General features: G+C 39.2%; 3 protein-coding genes across 5 annotated transcripts; 2 read left to right on the plus strand and 1 right to left on the minus strand.

The window, feature by feature from the left end:
* Nucleotides 1-701: 701 nt before the first annotated feature.
* Nucleotides 702-4,393, plus strand: LOC117223560 (DDB1- and CUL4-associated factor 11). The gene is made up of 10 exons (XM_033475913.2): nt 702-1,251; nt 1,660-1,780; nt 1,858-2,104; nt 2,177-2,323; nt 2,409-2,590; nt 2,651-2,743; nt 2,941-3,187; nt 3,269-3,424; nt 3,506-3,612; nt 3,721-4,393. Exons 1-10 carry the CDS (start codon nt 1,172-1,174, stop codon nt 3,871-3,873), a joined length of 1,533 nt encoding a protein of 510 aa, XP_033331804.1. The 5' UTR covers nt 702-1,171; the 3' UTR covers nt 3,874-4,393.
* Nucleotides 4,394-8,438: 4,045 nt separating this feature from the next.
* tan (C45 family peptidase tan) lies at nt 8,439-15,510 on the plus strand. The gene is made up of 8 exons (XM_033475934.2): nt 8,439-8,680; nt 9,545-9,679; nt 12,246-12,443; nt 12,809-12,919; nt 14,229-14,445; nt 14,545-14,785; nt 14,856-15,052; nt 15,146-15,510. Exons 2-8 carry the CDS (start codon nt 9,563-9,565, stop codon nt 15,268-15,270), a joined length of 1,206 nt encoding a protein of 401 aa, XP_033331825.2. The 5' UTR covers nt 8,439-8,680; nt 9,545-9,562; the 3' UTR covers nt 15,271-15,510.
* LOC117223584 (putative E3 ubiquitin-protein ligase UBR7) lies at nt 15,505-17,877 on the minus strand. Of its 3 annotated transcripts, none has more exons than XM_033475963.2 (8): nt 17,470-17,877; nt 17,149-17,382; nt 16,873-17,061; nt 16,647-16,796; nt 16,470-16,581; nt 16,219-16,388; nt 15,993-16,152; nt 15,505-15,930 (listed from the first exon to the last, which is right to left on the minus strand). In XM_033475963.2, exons 2-8 carry the CDS (start codon nt 17,287-17,289, stop codon nt 15,779-15,781), a joined length of 1,074 nt encoding a protein of 357 aa, XP_033331854.2. In that variant the 5' UTR covers nt 17,290-17,382; nt 17,470-17,877; the 3' UTR covers nt 15,505-15,778. The 3 variants fall into 3 exon arrangements, with proteins under 3 accessions (XP_033331854.2, XP_033331845.2, XP_033331835.2); XM_033475954.2 differs by having other exon boundaries at nt 17,149-17,370; nt 17,441-17,877; XM_033475944.2 differs by having other exon boundaries at nt 17,149-17,370; nt 17,470-17,876.
* Between the last annotated feature and the right edge of the window lie 64 nt (nt 17,878-17,941).

The raw sequence follows: 17,941 nt of genomic DNA on the forward strand, positions 1-17,941 counted from the left end.
GACGTGTCCAGAGATTGATTTAATATATGCGATTGGCTTGATTATGTAGCTTGCTGATGTTCGTAATAACGGTCCGCATTTTTTAAACGTATTTGAACGTTGTATTGTATAAAAAGACAAGGACGGGAAATGTATCATCCTCGCATAGGCAACCAGGTATCCACGCACGTATTTACTGTACCTCCTCTAAAGTATCTCGCATTCTGAAAGTATCCGGAAACCGCACTGAACGTCCATATTTTTGAGATTATTACATCGATTTATAGTCCAAAAAAAAATAGCAATCTATACAAAAGTCTTAAATACTAAAAATTTGAAATATTTATTTTGTTGCCTATGCAAGTCTAAAGAGTACTGTGAAGCGAATTTTTCAGCTTTATCGGAACACAAGTGATTAGCTTGTGGTGATAATCGAAGACCTAACGATTATATAAATTACGAGCTACAATGACATACACTGAGATAATGAGCGAACGACGATCCATTTCATTGGTCGACTAAATCAAACGTCGATTTTTCAACGATTAATTATTTGTTGATCAGGAGTTGACGAACGATTCGATTAATCGATTAAATCAATCGCCGATTTGTTGACAATTCATACTTCTTTTAATCAACGATAGACAATTAATTTTATCAATCGATCGTATCAATTTTATGATGAGTAATTTATTTAATCGTAAGCATTGATCAATCAATAAAACTAAAAATTTTAATCGATTAATGCCCAACTCTGCGATTATGTGTACTTCATGCGCGCCATGCCGCCATCTTCCCCTCACCCTTGGATCCGAGAGACATACACGCGCAAACAGCCTAGCACACAGGCACGCACACACCGTCGGACAGCACTGTTTCCGTTAACCCAGGTTTCAAAGCATTTGTTCTGAACGCGGTATCACTAGATATCTCTCTAGGAGAAAAAAATTACAATTGATTTCGATTTTCTCGGCCCGAAGTGTGTTCACGTGTCTTGACAAAACGGCGTACGGATAACGTATCGTTGGCTCGTTCAGTTTCGTCTCCCCACTACGTCGGTAACTTCTCACGCGCTCTCTCGTTCCTGTCATCGTCTGTTTCAACTGTCATAGTCGCTGCACTAACGCCATCAACCCTTGGACGTTTTCCTTGTTTGCTTTTAGACAGTAAATAAGATTCGTTTGTTCCCTGCATGGGAGGCATTAATTCCCGGACTATGGACATCGAACATGATCGTGGGCTGGCCGCTGTCTTACAATATTTGATACGCAGGTTGGTTGAACATCATCTCGTCGTCGTCGAAAGATTTAACATCGTCGTGGATCTTTTCCTTGGGCTACGCGTGTGTATGTGTGCGTGTACGTGCTCGTGAACGTGCGACAGAGAATCGGGACGTGAAAGAGAAGAAGAGAGACACGCGATGCGAGAAAAAGAGATGGAGAGGAGAAATCTAGTCATTATGCGTTTTAAGCGATGCAAAATATTCCAAAATCTCGAATGAAACCTCGTTTTTCTCGATGATGCTGTTCGTCCCGAATTCACTTTCTTGCTGCGAAATATTAAACGAATCTCTCGAAAGTGTTTCGCACTTTCAAAACATCCCAACCTCACTTATTCATTTCTCTGCTCGAGTTGCGACAACATCGAAACGTTTAACATTTTCTCATTGATTCTTTGCAGCGGACAACTACACATCATATCCTCGGATCACGATGACTCGGACGAAGAATATGTCGCGAGCTCGCAACCGCCAAGATTCACGTCCCATTTACATTTACATCCAAACACATCCAGACTAGATGTTCGTTCAATTTTGAATACATCACGCTATTAAGTCGCCGACATGGTTTCACGTTGTGTGTGTGTGTTTCCTTTTAGAAAAGTGAAATAAGTCTAGCTACCAAGCAGGCTTGCGGATTTGTTAGCGATGTCGACAAACGCAACATTTCTATTGCGTCCATGATCCAAAGGAGAACCCTGGGCCCTGGTTTCAGCACAGGAGAAAGATGCAGAATAAGCAGTAGTTTTTTGCCAAACAAAATGCATCAGGTTGCTAAATACAATGCTAAAGCTTTTTGTGGATCTTATTCCCAAGATGGAAGATTTTTCTTAACGGCCAGTCAAGGTAAGATCGTCGAGCTCGTTTCGTGTATATTTAGTTTCTTCGTCTTTCTCTAACGGCTCTCATTTGTTGTAGATAAGTTTTTACGTCTTTATCGAACGCACGATGGTGACTTCACAGAGTTCAAGACAATTTTAGCTCGAGACGTAGGGTGGAGTATTTTGGACACTGCTTTTAGTCCCGATGGGAATTATATTGTATATTCTAGTTGGTCAGAATGTTGTGAGTAGAATCTAGTAAAAGATTTTAAAGGTCTTCCATATGCTCCTAGAATATTATCAGACTTCTGTTTTTCATCTGCTTTTAGTATATTTGTGTCCTGTTTACGGAGATTCATGCGCACAAGAATCGCTACCTCTGTGTCCAGAAGACCGAAGGTTTTGCGTGTTCTCTCTAGTGTTTTCTAGTGACGGTCGTGAAATTTTGGGTGGAGCAAACGACGGTTATCTCTACGTCTACGACAGGGAATGCCATCAACGCGCATTTAGGGTTCGTAAGCTTCTTCCTTTATTTGCATTGTACACCGCTAATTGTTTATGTTCCTTTTAGATCGAGGGCCACGACAATGATGTGAACGCAGTGGTATTTGCCGACAACACGTCGCAAATTCTATACAGTGCTGGCGACGACGGTCTCTGTAAGGTATCGTCGACATTCTTTAACGAGCCGAAATTCTTTGCTTCATCTTCTACAACTTCTTTTCTGTCTTTTTCTCGTTCTTTCCTTTCATCCACTACATTTGAATCGTTTCATTATCGTTTCGTTTTCTTGTCTTCTCGTTATTATTTCTCTCTTCGCGCGCGCTCTTTCCCTCTCCCCCCATTTCTTGGCTTATTTAGGTCTGGGACAGGAGAACGTTGAACGAATCGAGTCCACATCCGGTGGGAGTACTGGCTGGCCACATGGACGGGATCACGTACGTCGATCCACGCGGTGATGGTCGATATCTCATCACAAACAGTAAAGATCAAACAATCAAGTTGTGGGACGTGCGCGCCTTCTCGGATCTTATGGGTGAACTGAACACACGGAAAGCTGTCGCGAATCAAACTTGGGACTACCGATGGCAACGTGTACCAAAGCGAAGCAAGTATCCGTCCAACAACCTACAATTTCGACGAGCTTGCTCGTATTACAAAATTAATAATCGATCTCTCTTTATCCTAGTTCACAAAGCGAAACACATGCTGGAGGGTGACACAAGCATCATGACATACCGTGGGCACTCGGTACTTCAGACTCTTATACGTTGTCACTTTTCTCCCTCCTCCATAACCGGACAGAGGTACATATACACAGGATGTGCTGCTGGCAGAGTAATAAGTATGTTTCGTTTTACTATTTATGAAACAGCGAACTTGTGCACTGTCAGCAAGGGAATACAGCAACGTGTTTTAATTACAGTTTACGATGTACTAACGGGCAGAATAGTTAGCACATTGGGAGAACATTCGGGATGCGTGCGCGACGTTAGTTGGCATCCTTTCCATCAGGAGATTGTTTCGACTGCCGTAAGTATTCGTCGGTAACGCTTTAACTATCAGCTGATGCCTGATAACGTAATATTTCACAAAGTATCCCATTTCTTATTATTAATGTAACTTATGGAATCTTTTTAGTGGGATGGAGCGGTTATCAGTTGGCGATACGCCGGCAAGACCGCACTAAGTAATTCTGATTCTGAAGATGAAAGGGACACAGAATCGCCTCCGTTGAGGCGTAGTCGACGAATAGCTGCTCAAAGGGCGAAACGCGCCACTCGACCCTGTTGAGTCTCATAGTCGTTCCGCCGAGTAACTGGATCTTTTCGGAATCAATTCAGTCTTTTCGTTCCTACGAGGAAGGAGTTAGTGCTCGGTACATGTCGACAGGATATTTTTGTATCGATCGCTGTTACTCATCGACATTCAGGAGACTAACTTTCTTCTACAAGACTGAGTTATTGCTGAATGAACGCGGACCTCTGTGAAGTCAACGTCGTGATATTTTGGCCATACCGATGGCACGTTACCGGGACAAGACTTAAACAACGTTGAAAATGAAACCGGGATATGATCCGAACCAAAAAAAACTCATTTTCGACGGACCCAACTTCCTGTGTCTTGATATCGGACAATTGCTTTCTTCCCTTTCCTTCTCCCTTCCTGTTTTTTTCTCTCCCGCAATCCCGTTCCCTCGTATCATCCCTCGTGCCACCTTCGCAATTTTCCTTTCCCCTCTGCAGAATTTTAAGCGTACCCATTGTAAAACTACAAATCTAGATAATTAAAAATTCATTCTTCCGCAACGAAACGATTTGTTTCTTTACGTTTATTTCTTACGCATCATTTCGATCGGTCGAATCAAGTTTTTATAAAAAAGAAAAAAGAAAATCACCGCGTTTGTAATCGTATTTGACCGACCCTTGTTTACGATTACCAGAAAAAACATGCCAATAGTAGTTCAACAGCAAATGGCACAGGAAAGGAAGGACGAGAAACGAGAAAAGGAACGAATTGTCGACAGAGATGTTGGTGGTTTTTACAGCGTCGTTGCGTTTCAAACCGATTAGAAGTAAAAAGACAAATGATCGTCTGTCAATTTACACACAATGTGTTATCCTGTAAGATACATTGACAAGATTGCGTACCGATTTCCAAAAATGTGTATATATATATATCTGTATGTATGTATGTGTATATATATATATATATATATATTTACGCAAAACACGCAACCTCGGAATACAGACACGATGCATACACACACGAATACGAGCGCGTATAACTTACAGTGTATACTAATAAATTGTTAAAATATAGAACCTGTGTTATCCATCTTCTTCGACGAACAAACGCGATGGATTAGCAGCAGGCTTATAAAGAGTACAATAGCCTGCCCATTTTTTTTTAGTGCCTGCATCTATACGCGTAACTGCATACATGATGCAATCCGTGAAGGTCCGTAGGAAGCCGTAAAAAAAGGTACCATATACCGTTCTTTGTCCATGTATAGTCATGAAAGAGGCGCATTTGGAAGCCAGAATAATGGCCGGTTGTGCGAAAGTGCACAAGGTTTCTTCATACTCGCACGCATAATCATGATACGACCAGATACATTTTTACAACGCTATCCACCGTCTGTTAATCCGACCCTCTCACGGTTACCTTTCCCTTTTCGTCGCGTATCGATTTCCTCGGTCCGATCGCTGTTTATACCAATCTAATTAAGAGAAAAATCAACGGCAAATAAAACAACTTGGGAAAATCAACCGAGAAACATTCGTCTGTAATAGTTATCCGATAGTATATGCAAGTGTCGGTAAACCGCGACACAATCCGCGTAAGTGGTCGCAGCTACATTTCCTTAAATGGAGCATAACAAAAAGAGCAATAAGATTACGAAAGCATAATTGTGCATTTGTGTTCAGAATTTAATGTGTGCGAGAAAAAGGATTTGCTGGAACGCTAATAACAAGGCTAATACCTAATCGCTCCTGTCGAGCTACGCTTTAATGCTGGTGCTTTAATGCTAGAGTTTTGAGAATTGTAAGAACGAGAATTTTGTATCGTTTTATCAAAATAACCAGACGTACCTTAAGATTCTGCGCGATTTTTTTTTTATCATAATATTTGTAATATACATCGAATCCTGAGAGCGAGTCTCTATAATCACAGGCTGACTTTGAAACCCGTTCTGGCAGTGATTGAAACTACTGTGGGTGTAGAAAGTATTCGTACAGCAATCAATTTCAACACAAAAACATTATAGAACTTCGTTTATTACAACGTACGTATCCTTTGAAATCTTCGAAACAAATGTCATATAAAAAAAGAAATTGTTTATTTATATTCTTTATGAAACTGTTAACAAAACTCTTAAATATGGATGAGAATGTACGCGTAATAAGTATTCGTACACTTCCAACATACACATAACAAGAATCAACTTATTTGTTATTCTAGTATTTAGTTGGATTTCCTTTAGATCGTATAATCGCTATAAGCCTTCGTGACATTGACTTTACTAATTTTCTGGTAATTATACTAGAAATGTTATTCCATTTTTATAGTAGTGCGTAATAAGTATTCGTACAGTTACTGTTCCATGACGCTTTCCCTTACAATATACATGATAATTACCTAGTAACCTGTTTAATGTCAACAGAAATATCATAATATTAATAATTAGTATAATATCATATCATTAGTATATCTAGAGACCTTAATATACATATTGTAGACCGAAGTCTACAATTCGTAGGCATCATTAACAGATATAGAAATCGAAAAACGTTAAGGAATAAAGCAAAAATGAATACATCGACCGATGGATAATTCGTAAAATAAAACAAAATCCAAAGATTAGTGCGGTAAAAATTGCAGCTGAACTTAAAAGTACCCTTACTGAATAGAGGATATCATGGATATCAGAATAGCTCGTAAGAAATATTTTGTAAACGAAATTAATAGGAAGAAACGACTGCAACTCGCAAAGGAATATGATAAACGTTCCAATGGAATATTGGAACCGTGTAATATTTACCGATGAAGATAAATTTAACATATTCGGATCAGATGGACGATGTACGGTATGGAGGAAAAAAGAATACCGAGCATGAAAAAGAAAACTTGCATGCAACTGTGAAGCACGGCATAGGATCGGTCACAGTGGTATCGTGGACCATAAATTATACGTTGATATTTAAAAAAAAACATATCCAAGCTAGTGCAAATAAAATGCTACTACAAGACAACTATATCTTTTTACAAGACAATGATCCAAAGCATAACGCTTATAATACAAGACAATGGATCCTGTATAAGTTAAAAATCCCTTCGCAGTCTCCAGACATAAACGTCATAGAGCGCTTATGGAGTCGTCTCGAAGACAAAATTCGAAATCACCATATTTTTTCAAAAAGAGATTTAAAAAATGCGCTGCTGCAAAAATGGAATAATATTTCTAGTACAATTACTAGAAAATTAGTAAAGTCAATGCCACGAAGGCTTATAGCGATTATACGATCTAAAGAAAAATCCAACTAAATACTAGAATAACAAATAAGTTGATTTTTGTTACGCGTATGTATAAAAATTAAGAGACGTTGTTATAAAGTTGAAAGTGTACGAATACTTATTACGCGAATATTTTCATCCATATTTAAGAGTTTTGTTAACAGTTTCATAAAGAATATAAATAAACACAATTACCTACAATTCTAGTACAATTACCAGAAAGTTAATAATGTCAATGTCACGAAGCCTCATAGCAATTATACAATCTAAAGAAAATCCAACTAAATACTAGAATAACAAGTAAGTTGATTTTTATTACGCGTATGTATAAAAATTACGAGACGTTGTTGTAAAGTTGAAAGTGTACGAATACTTATTACGCGTATGTTTTCATCCATATTTAAGAGTTTCGTTAACAGTTTCATAAAGAATATAAATAAACAATTTCTTCTTTATATGACACTTGAGCCGTTTATTTTGAAAGTGACATAAGTCGCTTTTTCAAAAAAATCGAGTTAATGGTAACACTAATTACAATTGAACGGTATCTTTTCATTTAAAAAAAAAAAAAAAAGTGACTTATGCCACTTTCAAAATAAACGGCTCATTTGTTTCGAAGATTTCAAAGAATATGTACACATCCTTTTTGTTATAATACGTTTTCGTAATAAACAAAGTTATATAATGTTTTCGTTGAAATTGATTGCCGTACGAATACTTTCTACACCCACTATATATCACGATATACACAGCGTTCACGCGTTCATCAAGTATTGTACTCTTTCCAATGATCGAGAAACGATTGATTGCCGCCGTCCGACAAATTGATAACCGGTGTCAACGTTATCGTGTCCGATCGAAGCGAAACTTCTCTCCGCGGTTGACCCGATAGACGCGAATTCCGAGTTAGAAGCGCGAACGGCGAGGGAAAAAAAATTGTCCCGATCCAGTTCGCCGCGAGCGGGTAGGCGAGTTCGCAATGTAGTCGGGCGATCATTCGTATGCGCTCGGAAAGATATGTTTTCCCTGGAGTCTGCGGCGCTTAATTAAAAGAAAATAAATATCGAAGGAACGTTAAGGGTCTGCGCGACGATATTATTGCATCGCGGAACCAACGTCGATACCGATGACGAATGCCGGTGCCGGTATCGATGACGATGATGATGGCGATGGCGATGCCGATTGCAATGGTAGCACAATGTACATGCATTCCTAACCGAAACGCCGGGGAATTCTTTTTTCCCCTTGAGGTGACTCGGCTATCCATGCCGCACAACTCTGCTAATCGATGGAAGTCGATAAAAGGTAGATTAGACAGACTTACGGTCTTCGTAACAGGGAGACACCGATCGTAAGTCGTCAGTCGCGCGACACTCATCGCGGTTAGAACGACGTCCAGAACTGTTGTTGTTTCCCGAATATCCTGCAAGTTGTCGCGAATCATCCGCATCTCGTATACCGTATATCGCCGGTTTTTCTCTCTCTCTTTTTTTTTCTCATCGAGACAGAGGACCCGCGCGCATTCTTTTCTGTGATCGAAATCAAAACATCGGCCGAGAGACCGAAGCAGTCATAAGCGCAGGTATGCTCGCTGGACGCGAAATCTGTGCTTTCTGCTTCCGTTCGTCATTTTCGTGGATTTTCCCATCGTTTATTTTTATAAAAAAAAAAATAAGACTGCGGATCTTCGCGGAAGGGAAACATTTCCCGAAGCAATTGCAGTAATGTCTCCCTAACTGACGTTCAAGTTGTGCAGAAAAATGGACAATTTGCGAGGAGGAGATACGATTATTCGAGCCCTGCGGCTCGTTTTTATGGGTTTTTATGGTCAAGATTTATGAAATCGAGCCGCACGGCTCTGATAATCGTACCTCCTCTTCCGAAATTGTTCATATTTCTGCAGAATCTGTGCGTCAATTAGAGAGACATTATAATGCACAAGCGAGCGGAGCCGAGTTATGTCCGAGCAGTATTTGTCGCGTGACATTTCACGCGGCCGTATTTGTTGCATACGCGATCAAATCCGCGGTCTAATAATAGTAGATCTCTTTACGAGCCGAGCTTTACCAGAAGTAAAACAAAGCATAAGTTGCGAAACGAAATCGGCGAAACATTTGCGCGGCCGATTCGCTGCATTTCCCCACCCACCATTACGTACGCGGCTGATAATCAAATGAGGACGATGCATTTGATTTTTAACGCGCGCCGTAATCTTCGTAGATTTACAATCGGTTCGGTGAAAACAGCGAGATGAGGAGACGAATCGGAGCGTCGTTAACTACGCCGAAAACAATAGAACCGCGTCGCGCGGAGAAATTATACGTGCATACATATGGGAAAAGGGGTAAAACTCGCGTTGACGGGAACAAGTGACGCCGCGGGATTTCCCGCATTGACAATTGAAATCGTGAAACAAGAATAATCATTTGATAATCGTTCGCAACAGGTATCGTCTGCAACTACGATGACCACGCTGGAAAATACTTCAGAAGGTACACGCGAGCCGAACGATATTGGAAGGAGGCATGCGATTCCTGTCATTTACACGAGAGGCAGTCATTACGACATTGGTTTCGATATCGTAAGAATATTCAATCTCTTTGATCGAATTCGCGCTCGCAATTATACACATGCTAGCCACGTGCACCACTGCACAGCTACGTTAGCGGAACGGTGTGCGTGCAAATACCTGTTCAAGTAGCTTATTTCATCGTTAAAAATTAACCAACTACATTGACCATAAAACGAGAAGAAAAAAACACTCATTAAGAAACGGAGTTAGCGGTTACATAAATTATTAACGAGATAATGGCAACGATTGTCTTTAAAGATACGAACGGAAACGACGTAGACGCAGTCGCTTGGAGAAAATCTCAATGACTCCATATACGTGTACTTTCTGTTTCGATTACTCGGAAGGCATTGATTTACAGTAATGTCTTTCTAATTGACGCTCGGATTGACCACAAAAATGGACAATTTGGGAGGCGGGGATATGATTGTTCGAGCTTTGCGGTTTTGTTTTTATAGTCACGAATTGTCAACGATTATATAAATGAACCACAAGGATCGAATAATCGTATCTCCTTTTCACAAATTGTCCATTTTTGTGGACAATCTGAGCGACAATTAGAGAGACATTACCGTATACCAGTCGTATAATTGAACGGTATTTCAAAGATAATCAAATTAATGCAATGAAATGCCCTGCACGCTCTCCAGACAGAAATGCTTCGGGCAAAAAGTGTGCAAAACTGAGAAGATTGATAACGAATTCTTGAAAAGTATTAATATTGTTAATAAAATATTAACATTGTACGTTTCAAAACTAACGTCGAATATGAAAATGAACAAATTTCGTGCGTGTCCAGTAAAATTGGAACACCGCAATTATGAAGCATGATAATATACTTTCATACTTTCGAATACAAGAATTCTCTTTCGATATGCAGTAATGTCTCTCTAATTGACGCTGAGATTGCGCACGAAAATGGACAATTTGGGAAGAGGAGATGCAATTATTCGAGCTTTGCGGTTTGTTTTTATAGTCACGATTATAAAAATGAACCGCAAAGATCGAATAATCGTATCTCCTCTTCCCAAATTGTCCATTTTTGTGGACAATCTGAGCGTCAATTAGAGAGACATTACCGTATACCATTCGTATAATTGAACGGCATTTCAAAGATAATCAAATTAATGCAATGAAATGCCCTGTTCGCCCTCCAGACAGAAATGCTTCGGGCAAAAAGTGTGCAAAACTGAAAAGATTGATAACGAATTCTTGAAAAATATTAATATTGTTAATAAAATATTAACATTGTACGTTTCAAGACTAACGTCAAATATGAAAATGAACAAATTTCGTGCGTGTCCAGTAAAATTGGAACACCGCAATTATGAAGCATGATAATATACTTTCATACTTTCGAATACAAGAATTCTCTTTCGATATGCAGTAATGTCTCTCTAATTGACGCTGAGATTGCGCACGAAAATGGACAATTTGGGAAGAGGAGATGCAATTATTCGAGCTTTGCGGTTTGTTTTTATAGTCACGATTATAAAAATGAACCGCAAGGATCGAATAATCGTATCTCCTCTTCCCAAATTGTCCATTTTTGTGGACAATCTGAGCGTCAATTAGAGAGACATTACCGTATACCATTCGTATAATTGAACGGCATTTCAAAGATAATCAAATTAATGCAATGAAATGCCCTGCACGCTCTCCAGACAGAAATGCTTCGGGCAAAAAGTGTGCAAAACTGAAAAGATTGATAACGAATTCTTGAAAAGTATTAATATTGTTAATAAAATATTAACATTGTACATTTCAAGACTAACGTCAAATATGAAAATGAACAAATTTCGTGCCTGTCCAGTAAAATTGGAACACCGCAATTATGAAGCATGATAATATACTTTCATACTTTCGAATACAAGAATTCTCTTTCGATATACAGTAATGTCTCTCTAATTGACGCTGAGATTGCGCACGAAAATGGACAATTTAGGAGGAGGAGATGCAATTATCCGAGCTTTGCGGTTCGTTTTTATAGTTACGAATTCGCGACAATTATAAGAACGAGCTACAAACAATCGTATCTCCTCTTCCCAAATTGTCCACTTTTGTACACAATCTGAGCGTCAATTAGGGAGACATCACTGTACTGCCTATCCACCGATCAACCTTCACAAGCGAAAAAAAGAGCGTAGATGTTATCCGAATTTCCTCGAAAAAATTTTCTGTCATCGATTGTCGTCGGATATCTCTGCAGCATCCTGTCACGTGTTCAAATAGAAAATCCTCGGAAATGTCGGCAGAACGCGCGGCGTCTATTCGACGGTTCGATCGCTGGCTCGCGTCAAAGACGTACGCGAATTATTCTCACACCTTGTTTCCGAGACATTGAATACGTTGCGCAACTAATATTCTACGTTATATAATATTTGTACTAAGGTACTGGCACGCGGTTGGCTAAAATCTGCTCGCACAGCATGTGACGTTTTCTAATAACGCGCGTTCGTCGAACGTCGCGGCGCGCGATGTGCGGCGGCTTATATCGAATTAGCCGTTGCGTTCGAATCGAGTCCAACTCGATTTCTTTGCGGTCCTTCAAGAAATGCTATGTGTTTTCTGACAGGGGCGCACGTTCTCCGGGCTGATACAGTCGTACTTAAATATCTATAAACCCCTGAACGAAACGTACCTGCCGCTGTACGAGACCGAAGCCGGCAGGAAAGTGTACGAGGAAACTCTTAGCTGCGTGGAGCAACAGTTTCCCGGCTACCTCAGGGAAATCCATGGAACGGCCGACGGAGCGAACGTTCCTTTTCATAAGGTAAATCGGCGGCGGGTGTTCGATCGACGCGAACGATTCCTTTCTCATGCGCACCTTCTCGAGACGACCCGATTTACAGTGACTCCACGAAATAAGTTCACGATTATCGAACGTATTTAATGAAATTGTAACAGTCGAAATAATAAAAAAATATATATATAAAATATTAAAAAAATAATTATAATAAGATAAAATATAAAATATATAAATAACATAAATAATAAAAATATCGATGATTTTTCGAGAATTGGAAATTTAGCGAACGAAAACTTTCTGGAGCAACTGTTCGTTGGCTTGCCTCAAGCCTGCGTGCGCCTGTGTTCGCGCGGTTCAAGTCCCGATTATATATGGCTTCCGGTTCGCAGTTGTTTCTGATGCACCTGGACGACATCATTCCAAATGTGGCTAACAATCAGGATCGAGCAAACGATCTACCAGTCGGTTGCTCGACTATTATGTGCAATCAGCCGGGACAGGTAAGCGAACTGATCGACGGGAGCAGCGGTTTTTAGTCATGTGACTAAATTTTCAAGGGCTCGAATTAACCTTTTAGGCACGACGCGCCACTATAGTGGCTTCCGCGAATGTCATCTCTCTGAACGACGCACTACTATAGTGACTTACTCTAGTAGCTCACTCGGTCATCGTTCGAATCAAATAATCGTCTTCATATGCATTGTTTCACACTTCTTTTGTCTTCACACCGATTTACAATATACAGACTTATCTTAACAATATAACTGAATTTTAACAATATACAGACAGAATATACAGACACTCTGTACAGTACATATCAGACTCTGCCGTCCAGAGAAATTCGTAATCGCGTCGAAAAATCGTTCACTGTCGGATCATTGGACAACAAATTAATTTTTATTATCTATATTTCATTATAGATGTATTAATTGATTATTCTTTGTTATCGCTGCAACTTAAATATTGAGGGCTGGAAGAATATTCTGAGGAAATAGAAATGTTCAGACGACTCTCCTGTGTCTGCATCGTGTGAATGAAATTTTATTTGCTGTTGCTAATATAGAGGAAAGATGGTTTTCGCCGCTTTTACCGTAAGGTTAAATATAAAATCCGGCAAAAGTCAACTTATCATTATCAGCTGTTATCAAAAGTGATTGCCGATCATTTTTAGCGATCAGTTTGAGCGTTTTGTCACTAGGATAATTGGCGCTATACGGATCCCCGAACGAGTCTTGAAATTTTGTCATTAGAGGCGCTACTATCGCTGATGCAATTCGCTCTGCTGGTATCATCTGGCTAATAGTTCGAGCATTTTGCCATTTACTAATTGGCGCAGTATGAATCCTGAATAGAACTTCTTGATTTCCCTACCAGAGGCGCCGCTCTCGCTCCAATAAAAATTGTTTCATGCCGGATTTACCATAGTATCTTATAGCAAAAACGGCAAGAAATTATTTTTAACGACAAATAAATTTCTTTTTGCATGATACATATGCAGGAGATTTTTCTGAATATTCCTGTGCCCTCGAAATATATTCTTGACCTCTGGTTTTACACATTTCATGCCATTTATACATATATATATAATAATATATATATATAAAATATATATTTATCACAATGTCACAATGATATAATAAAGGGCATGGATGGACGTGATTCGGATCTCAGCATACCGAATAATTGGATTGCAGTTCTATTTTTGTCCCCATTATCATTTCAACGAAAGTAACAGGTTTCCTTTGATCACAGTCCATCTCTCTTTCTCTATGAAAATTATTGAATTATCTCTCCTATATTCCAATACAGGAAATTTTAGGGCACAATGAGGACGCGTTGAGCGAAACTTTAAATCATTGGTACCTGGTTTCCGCGCACTTAGTCGAGCCAGGCTGCAAAGAAGAGAAATTCACATCCTTGAGTTATGCAGGATTTTTGCCAGGATATACAATGGGTTACAATTGCCATGGGCTCGCTTACAGCATCAACACTTTGAGTGCCGCGCGTCTACGGTCCGGTAAAACGCGTGCGTATTATTCTTTCGTTTACACTGTATATCTCTCTATCGTATCGCAGAGATAAATTCATTTAAATTGGTACCGAATATCGCTTTCGCTTTGCGCAGCTAGGTATTTTTTGACTCGAGCGCTTCTGTCCGCGGAGAATTACGTTCAAGCTCAACAGATATTGAAAAACGATGGATGCGGCGCGGCCGAAGGGTTTTCGGTGAATATGACCTTCATAACGCAAGAGGGTGACCGGGTGTTCCACAATGTCGAAGTGGGTCCCTGTGAACTTGACTCCTCGTATTCGCAACTCAACGTTCTCACCATCAGCCCTGGAGAATTTACTTCCCACTGCAACAAGTGAGCATTGTGTACGCCCCCTCGCGATGCTCTCTTCTTGCGCATCATGTTACACGTTCAAAATTTTCAGATATCTTCGACTGAACGTGCCGGAAGTCACCGGCCTTATTATAGACAGCAGCGACAGAAGAATGGAAATAATTTGTAAGCATCCTCCGCCAAATAATCGCCAGAATGTTATAGATATTCTGAGCGATCAAACTACCAACGATTACAGGGTTTACCAAGACATTAATAAAGATGATCCCGTCAAAACGATCGCTACCGGTATGTTTCTCTGTTCTTTTTACAGAGATTTAATATATTATAGTATCATATTTGTTAAATATAAACGATTGTTGTTCGAATTTCGCTCGACAGGTATTTTCGATTGTGTCGAAAGGACCTGGACGGTGTACACGGACAAACCAAGTTCTTCTGAGCCAATACTAGTGATACCCATGCAGATTCATGGTCATGATTTATTATCGAATTCTGTTATGTAGTGTAAAGTTACGGAACGTTTCGTTACAGAACCGAATCGTTACTCTATACATGTATAATTAGAGCTGCTTCTGAATTTTTAAGTCGTTCGAACATAAACGACCAAATGTACAATTACATATTAATCTGTAATACAATTTATAATGTATACGATAGTTGATATACTGTTACGCTGTTCATTGATGTTATCGAACAGACTACGTTAGTTTCAACAAAAAAATAACATCTTTCCAGACTTGTTATTTTCTCTCATTGTTTTATTATCACAAATCCCATATAATTTTTTGAAGACTACGGAAATATAGTAAGCACTATATATAATAGATACAAATAATACATACAGATACAGTTGTTAAATAAAAAATATAATAAGAATATCGTGTCATAAAAGCGATCGTTGGTTCAACAAGAAATACAAAAGAAACGCTTCTAGCGTCGTATGCAACAATGAAAATTGAATTTTGATTGTATTATTTAAAAGCTGAAAATTCGTACGTTTTTTTTACCGTTTCAACGGCAATATGTAGGTATTACAACTTTTGGCCGTTTATTAGATTCCATTTCTGAAAAGAATTCTTTAATGTCTTCTTCGCGAACAACCTTTTTGTTTTCAGCGAATTTCTGCAGGTATTGCTTCAGCCGCTCTTTCATGTTGTTGTACTCTGTTGAATATAGAACAAATAAATAAGAAAGAAGAACAAATGAAGCAACAATTAATATTTACCTTCAATGGCTGTAAGCTGTTCGACTCGGCCCAAGGAAGCCAAAGCCTTCATACCTTTCTCATATTGAGATTCTCGACTGTAGACTTTACCTGCTTCCTCATAGGCATGGACACTGTCCGTCGGATCTAGGAGAAACATAACTTTTTTCTCTCGGTAAAGCTAAAATAACAAAATACATTAGAAATTTATATATTGAAAGAGAACCAAAGTGAAAGGAAATCTCACCGTTTTGCAAGCTTCGCACGTACAAAGGGCACTCCTCCAGCCTTCCGACCAAAAGCAACTTCCCTTCGAACACGTTTCGTTGTGTGGCATGGTGCAACCCTTATGCACGTTCTCGATATCCACAGGCTCGACTGCCTTTGCTTCGGACGAAGCCTTTTTCGTTGAGAATACTACAATCAAGATCAGGAACGTTTGGATGACTATTATATCAACAATAATACATATAATAATGAATGTCTGTCGATAGTTACCCGCATATTTGCTTGCATAATTCCAGAGAAAGCTATTCGCTCTCATGCAATCGGCACAAATCATCTCATCGTAAGCTTCATCCTTTGGCATGCTTTTCTCATTCTCAAGATGCTGTTCAAAATGATTTCATTAAAAATCAGATGATCAAACTGTGAGGAAGAAAATGTATGATTTACCAAAGAATGATACCAATCTTCGCAAATAACACATTGTAGCATTTCATCGTTTACTGTATCTTCTGGATCTGGATAAGGTCTTTTGCAAACACAGTAGAGTCCATCAAAGTTGTGATTGTATTGGTTCTCTGAGTTAATGGAATCTTTCGTCTGGATCGAGTAAGATAATTAGACAAGATACACTTGAACGAATGTAATAGGCGGAATGATACAATATGAAACGTACCGCATCCAAGTTACACTTTTTCCCTTCGAACTTGGAATTACCACAATCACATCTGAAATGTCTTTTAGTATAAAGTTCAACCAGTTCGTGTCCCTCGTGACAATGGAAACTGCAAGCCAGACACACAGCTGCCCTAATTGCTTGAGGACAACAAGTTTTACAAGCGTAAAGCGCCTGTCGAGTATACCCCTGAAATGAAATTCGGTTGAGCAACTGATACTTGACACCGCGTCTCATTGCAACGCATGAATACGGTGAACAAAGTAGAAATGAAACCTTGCTGTATGTGCAATTTTTGTCATCGGATGCGCCCAGAACCGCGCAAGCATCTTCCTCTAATTGATTCTCTTCACGAAGTACGTCCAGCATCGTGACGGAATTTTCTTCATCAGCAATTTCATCGACTGCCTCGGACATTTTGTCGGTGGTGGTAAAATAATGGAACAAATTTGAATCTATACAATCGTGTCCTACGACAACTAACTGTCTATTGGAAATCTGGAAACAGGTCTACCATTTTTATTCTTGTTTTTCCTTCCAACTCGGTCAAACAGATATATGTACATACATATGTGCCGAAAACGACTTCGTACTTACTGCAGACGTGCAGGCAAAAAACAGATTTTCAAAAAGGACAGTGAAGCACGACGAACATCTTAGCACATCTCAGTTTTCGTCACTTAGTTTCGCGCCTCGATGCAATGCATGAATTTATTGAAAACACTAAAGTAGCGCCGCTTTTACCTCTTACGGATTCTTCTTAGATTTCATGTATATACATATGTATATGTATACTTCTTTTTTACTAATCAACCGCGACAAATAAATTTATCGAGATTTCGAATTTAAACTTTCGCCGTTTACATTCTTCGTTTCGACTTTTTCCTGAAGTATTCATACACTAAAATATTTATTTATTAAATACTTTACTTTACGCTATTCGATATGAATACAGAATCAACGATCAAGCTACACATACAATTACATACGGATACAGTATCCATATAGTATGTAAATTTATGTCACGGACATGGGGTTGGTATAGAAGTGTTGTTTAATAGAGTTTTGG

The sequence above is a fragment of the Megalopta genalis genome, chromosome 1 (assembly GCF_051020955.1).
Source record: "Megalopta genalis isolate 19385.01 chromosome 1, iyMegGena1_principal, whole genome shotgun sequence".
In the NCBI taxonomy this organism is placed as follows: Eukaryota; Metazoa; Arthropoda; class Insecta; order Hymenoptera; family Halictidae; genus Megalopta; species Megalopta genalis.

Coding starts and splice junctions, on each gene's coding strand:
- LOC117223560 (XM_033475913.2), top strand. CDS start 1,172: ATGGGAGGCATTAATTCCCGGACTATGGACATCGAACATGATCGTGGG. Junction 2,324..2,408: donor TTCTAGTTGGTCAGAATGTT/GTGAGTAGAATC, acceptor ATCTGCTTTTAG/TATATTTGTGTCCTGTTTAC. Junction 3,613..3,720: donor AGGAGATTGTTTCGACTGCC/GTAAGTATTCGT, acceptor GAATCTTTTTAG/TGGGATGGAGCGGTTATCAG.
- tan (XM_033475934.2), top strand. CDS start 9,563: ATGACCACGCTGGAAAATACTTCAGAAGGTACACGCGAGCCGAACGAT. Junction 14,446..14,544: donor TCTACGGTCCGGTAAAACGC/GTGCGTATTATT, acceptor CGCTTTGCGCAG/CTAGGTATTTTTTGACTCGA. Junction 15,053..15,145: donor CGTCAAAACGATCGCTACCG/GTATGTTTCTCT, acceptor TTCGCTCGACAG/GTATTTTCGATTGTGTCGAA.
- LOC117223584 (XM_033475963.2), bottom strand. CDS start 17,289: ATGTCCGAGGCAGTCGATGAAATTGCTGATGAAGAAAATTCCGTCACG. Junction 16,582..16,646: donor AAGATTGGTATCATTCTTTG/GTAAATCATACA, acceptor CATTTTGAACAG/CATCTTGAGAATGAGAAAAG. Junction 15,931..15,992: donor ACAGCTTACAGCCATTGAAG/GTAAATATTAAT, acceptor TATATTCAACAG/AGTACAACAACATGAAAGAG.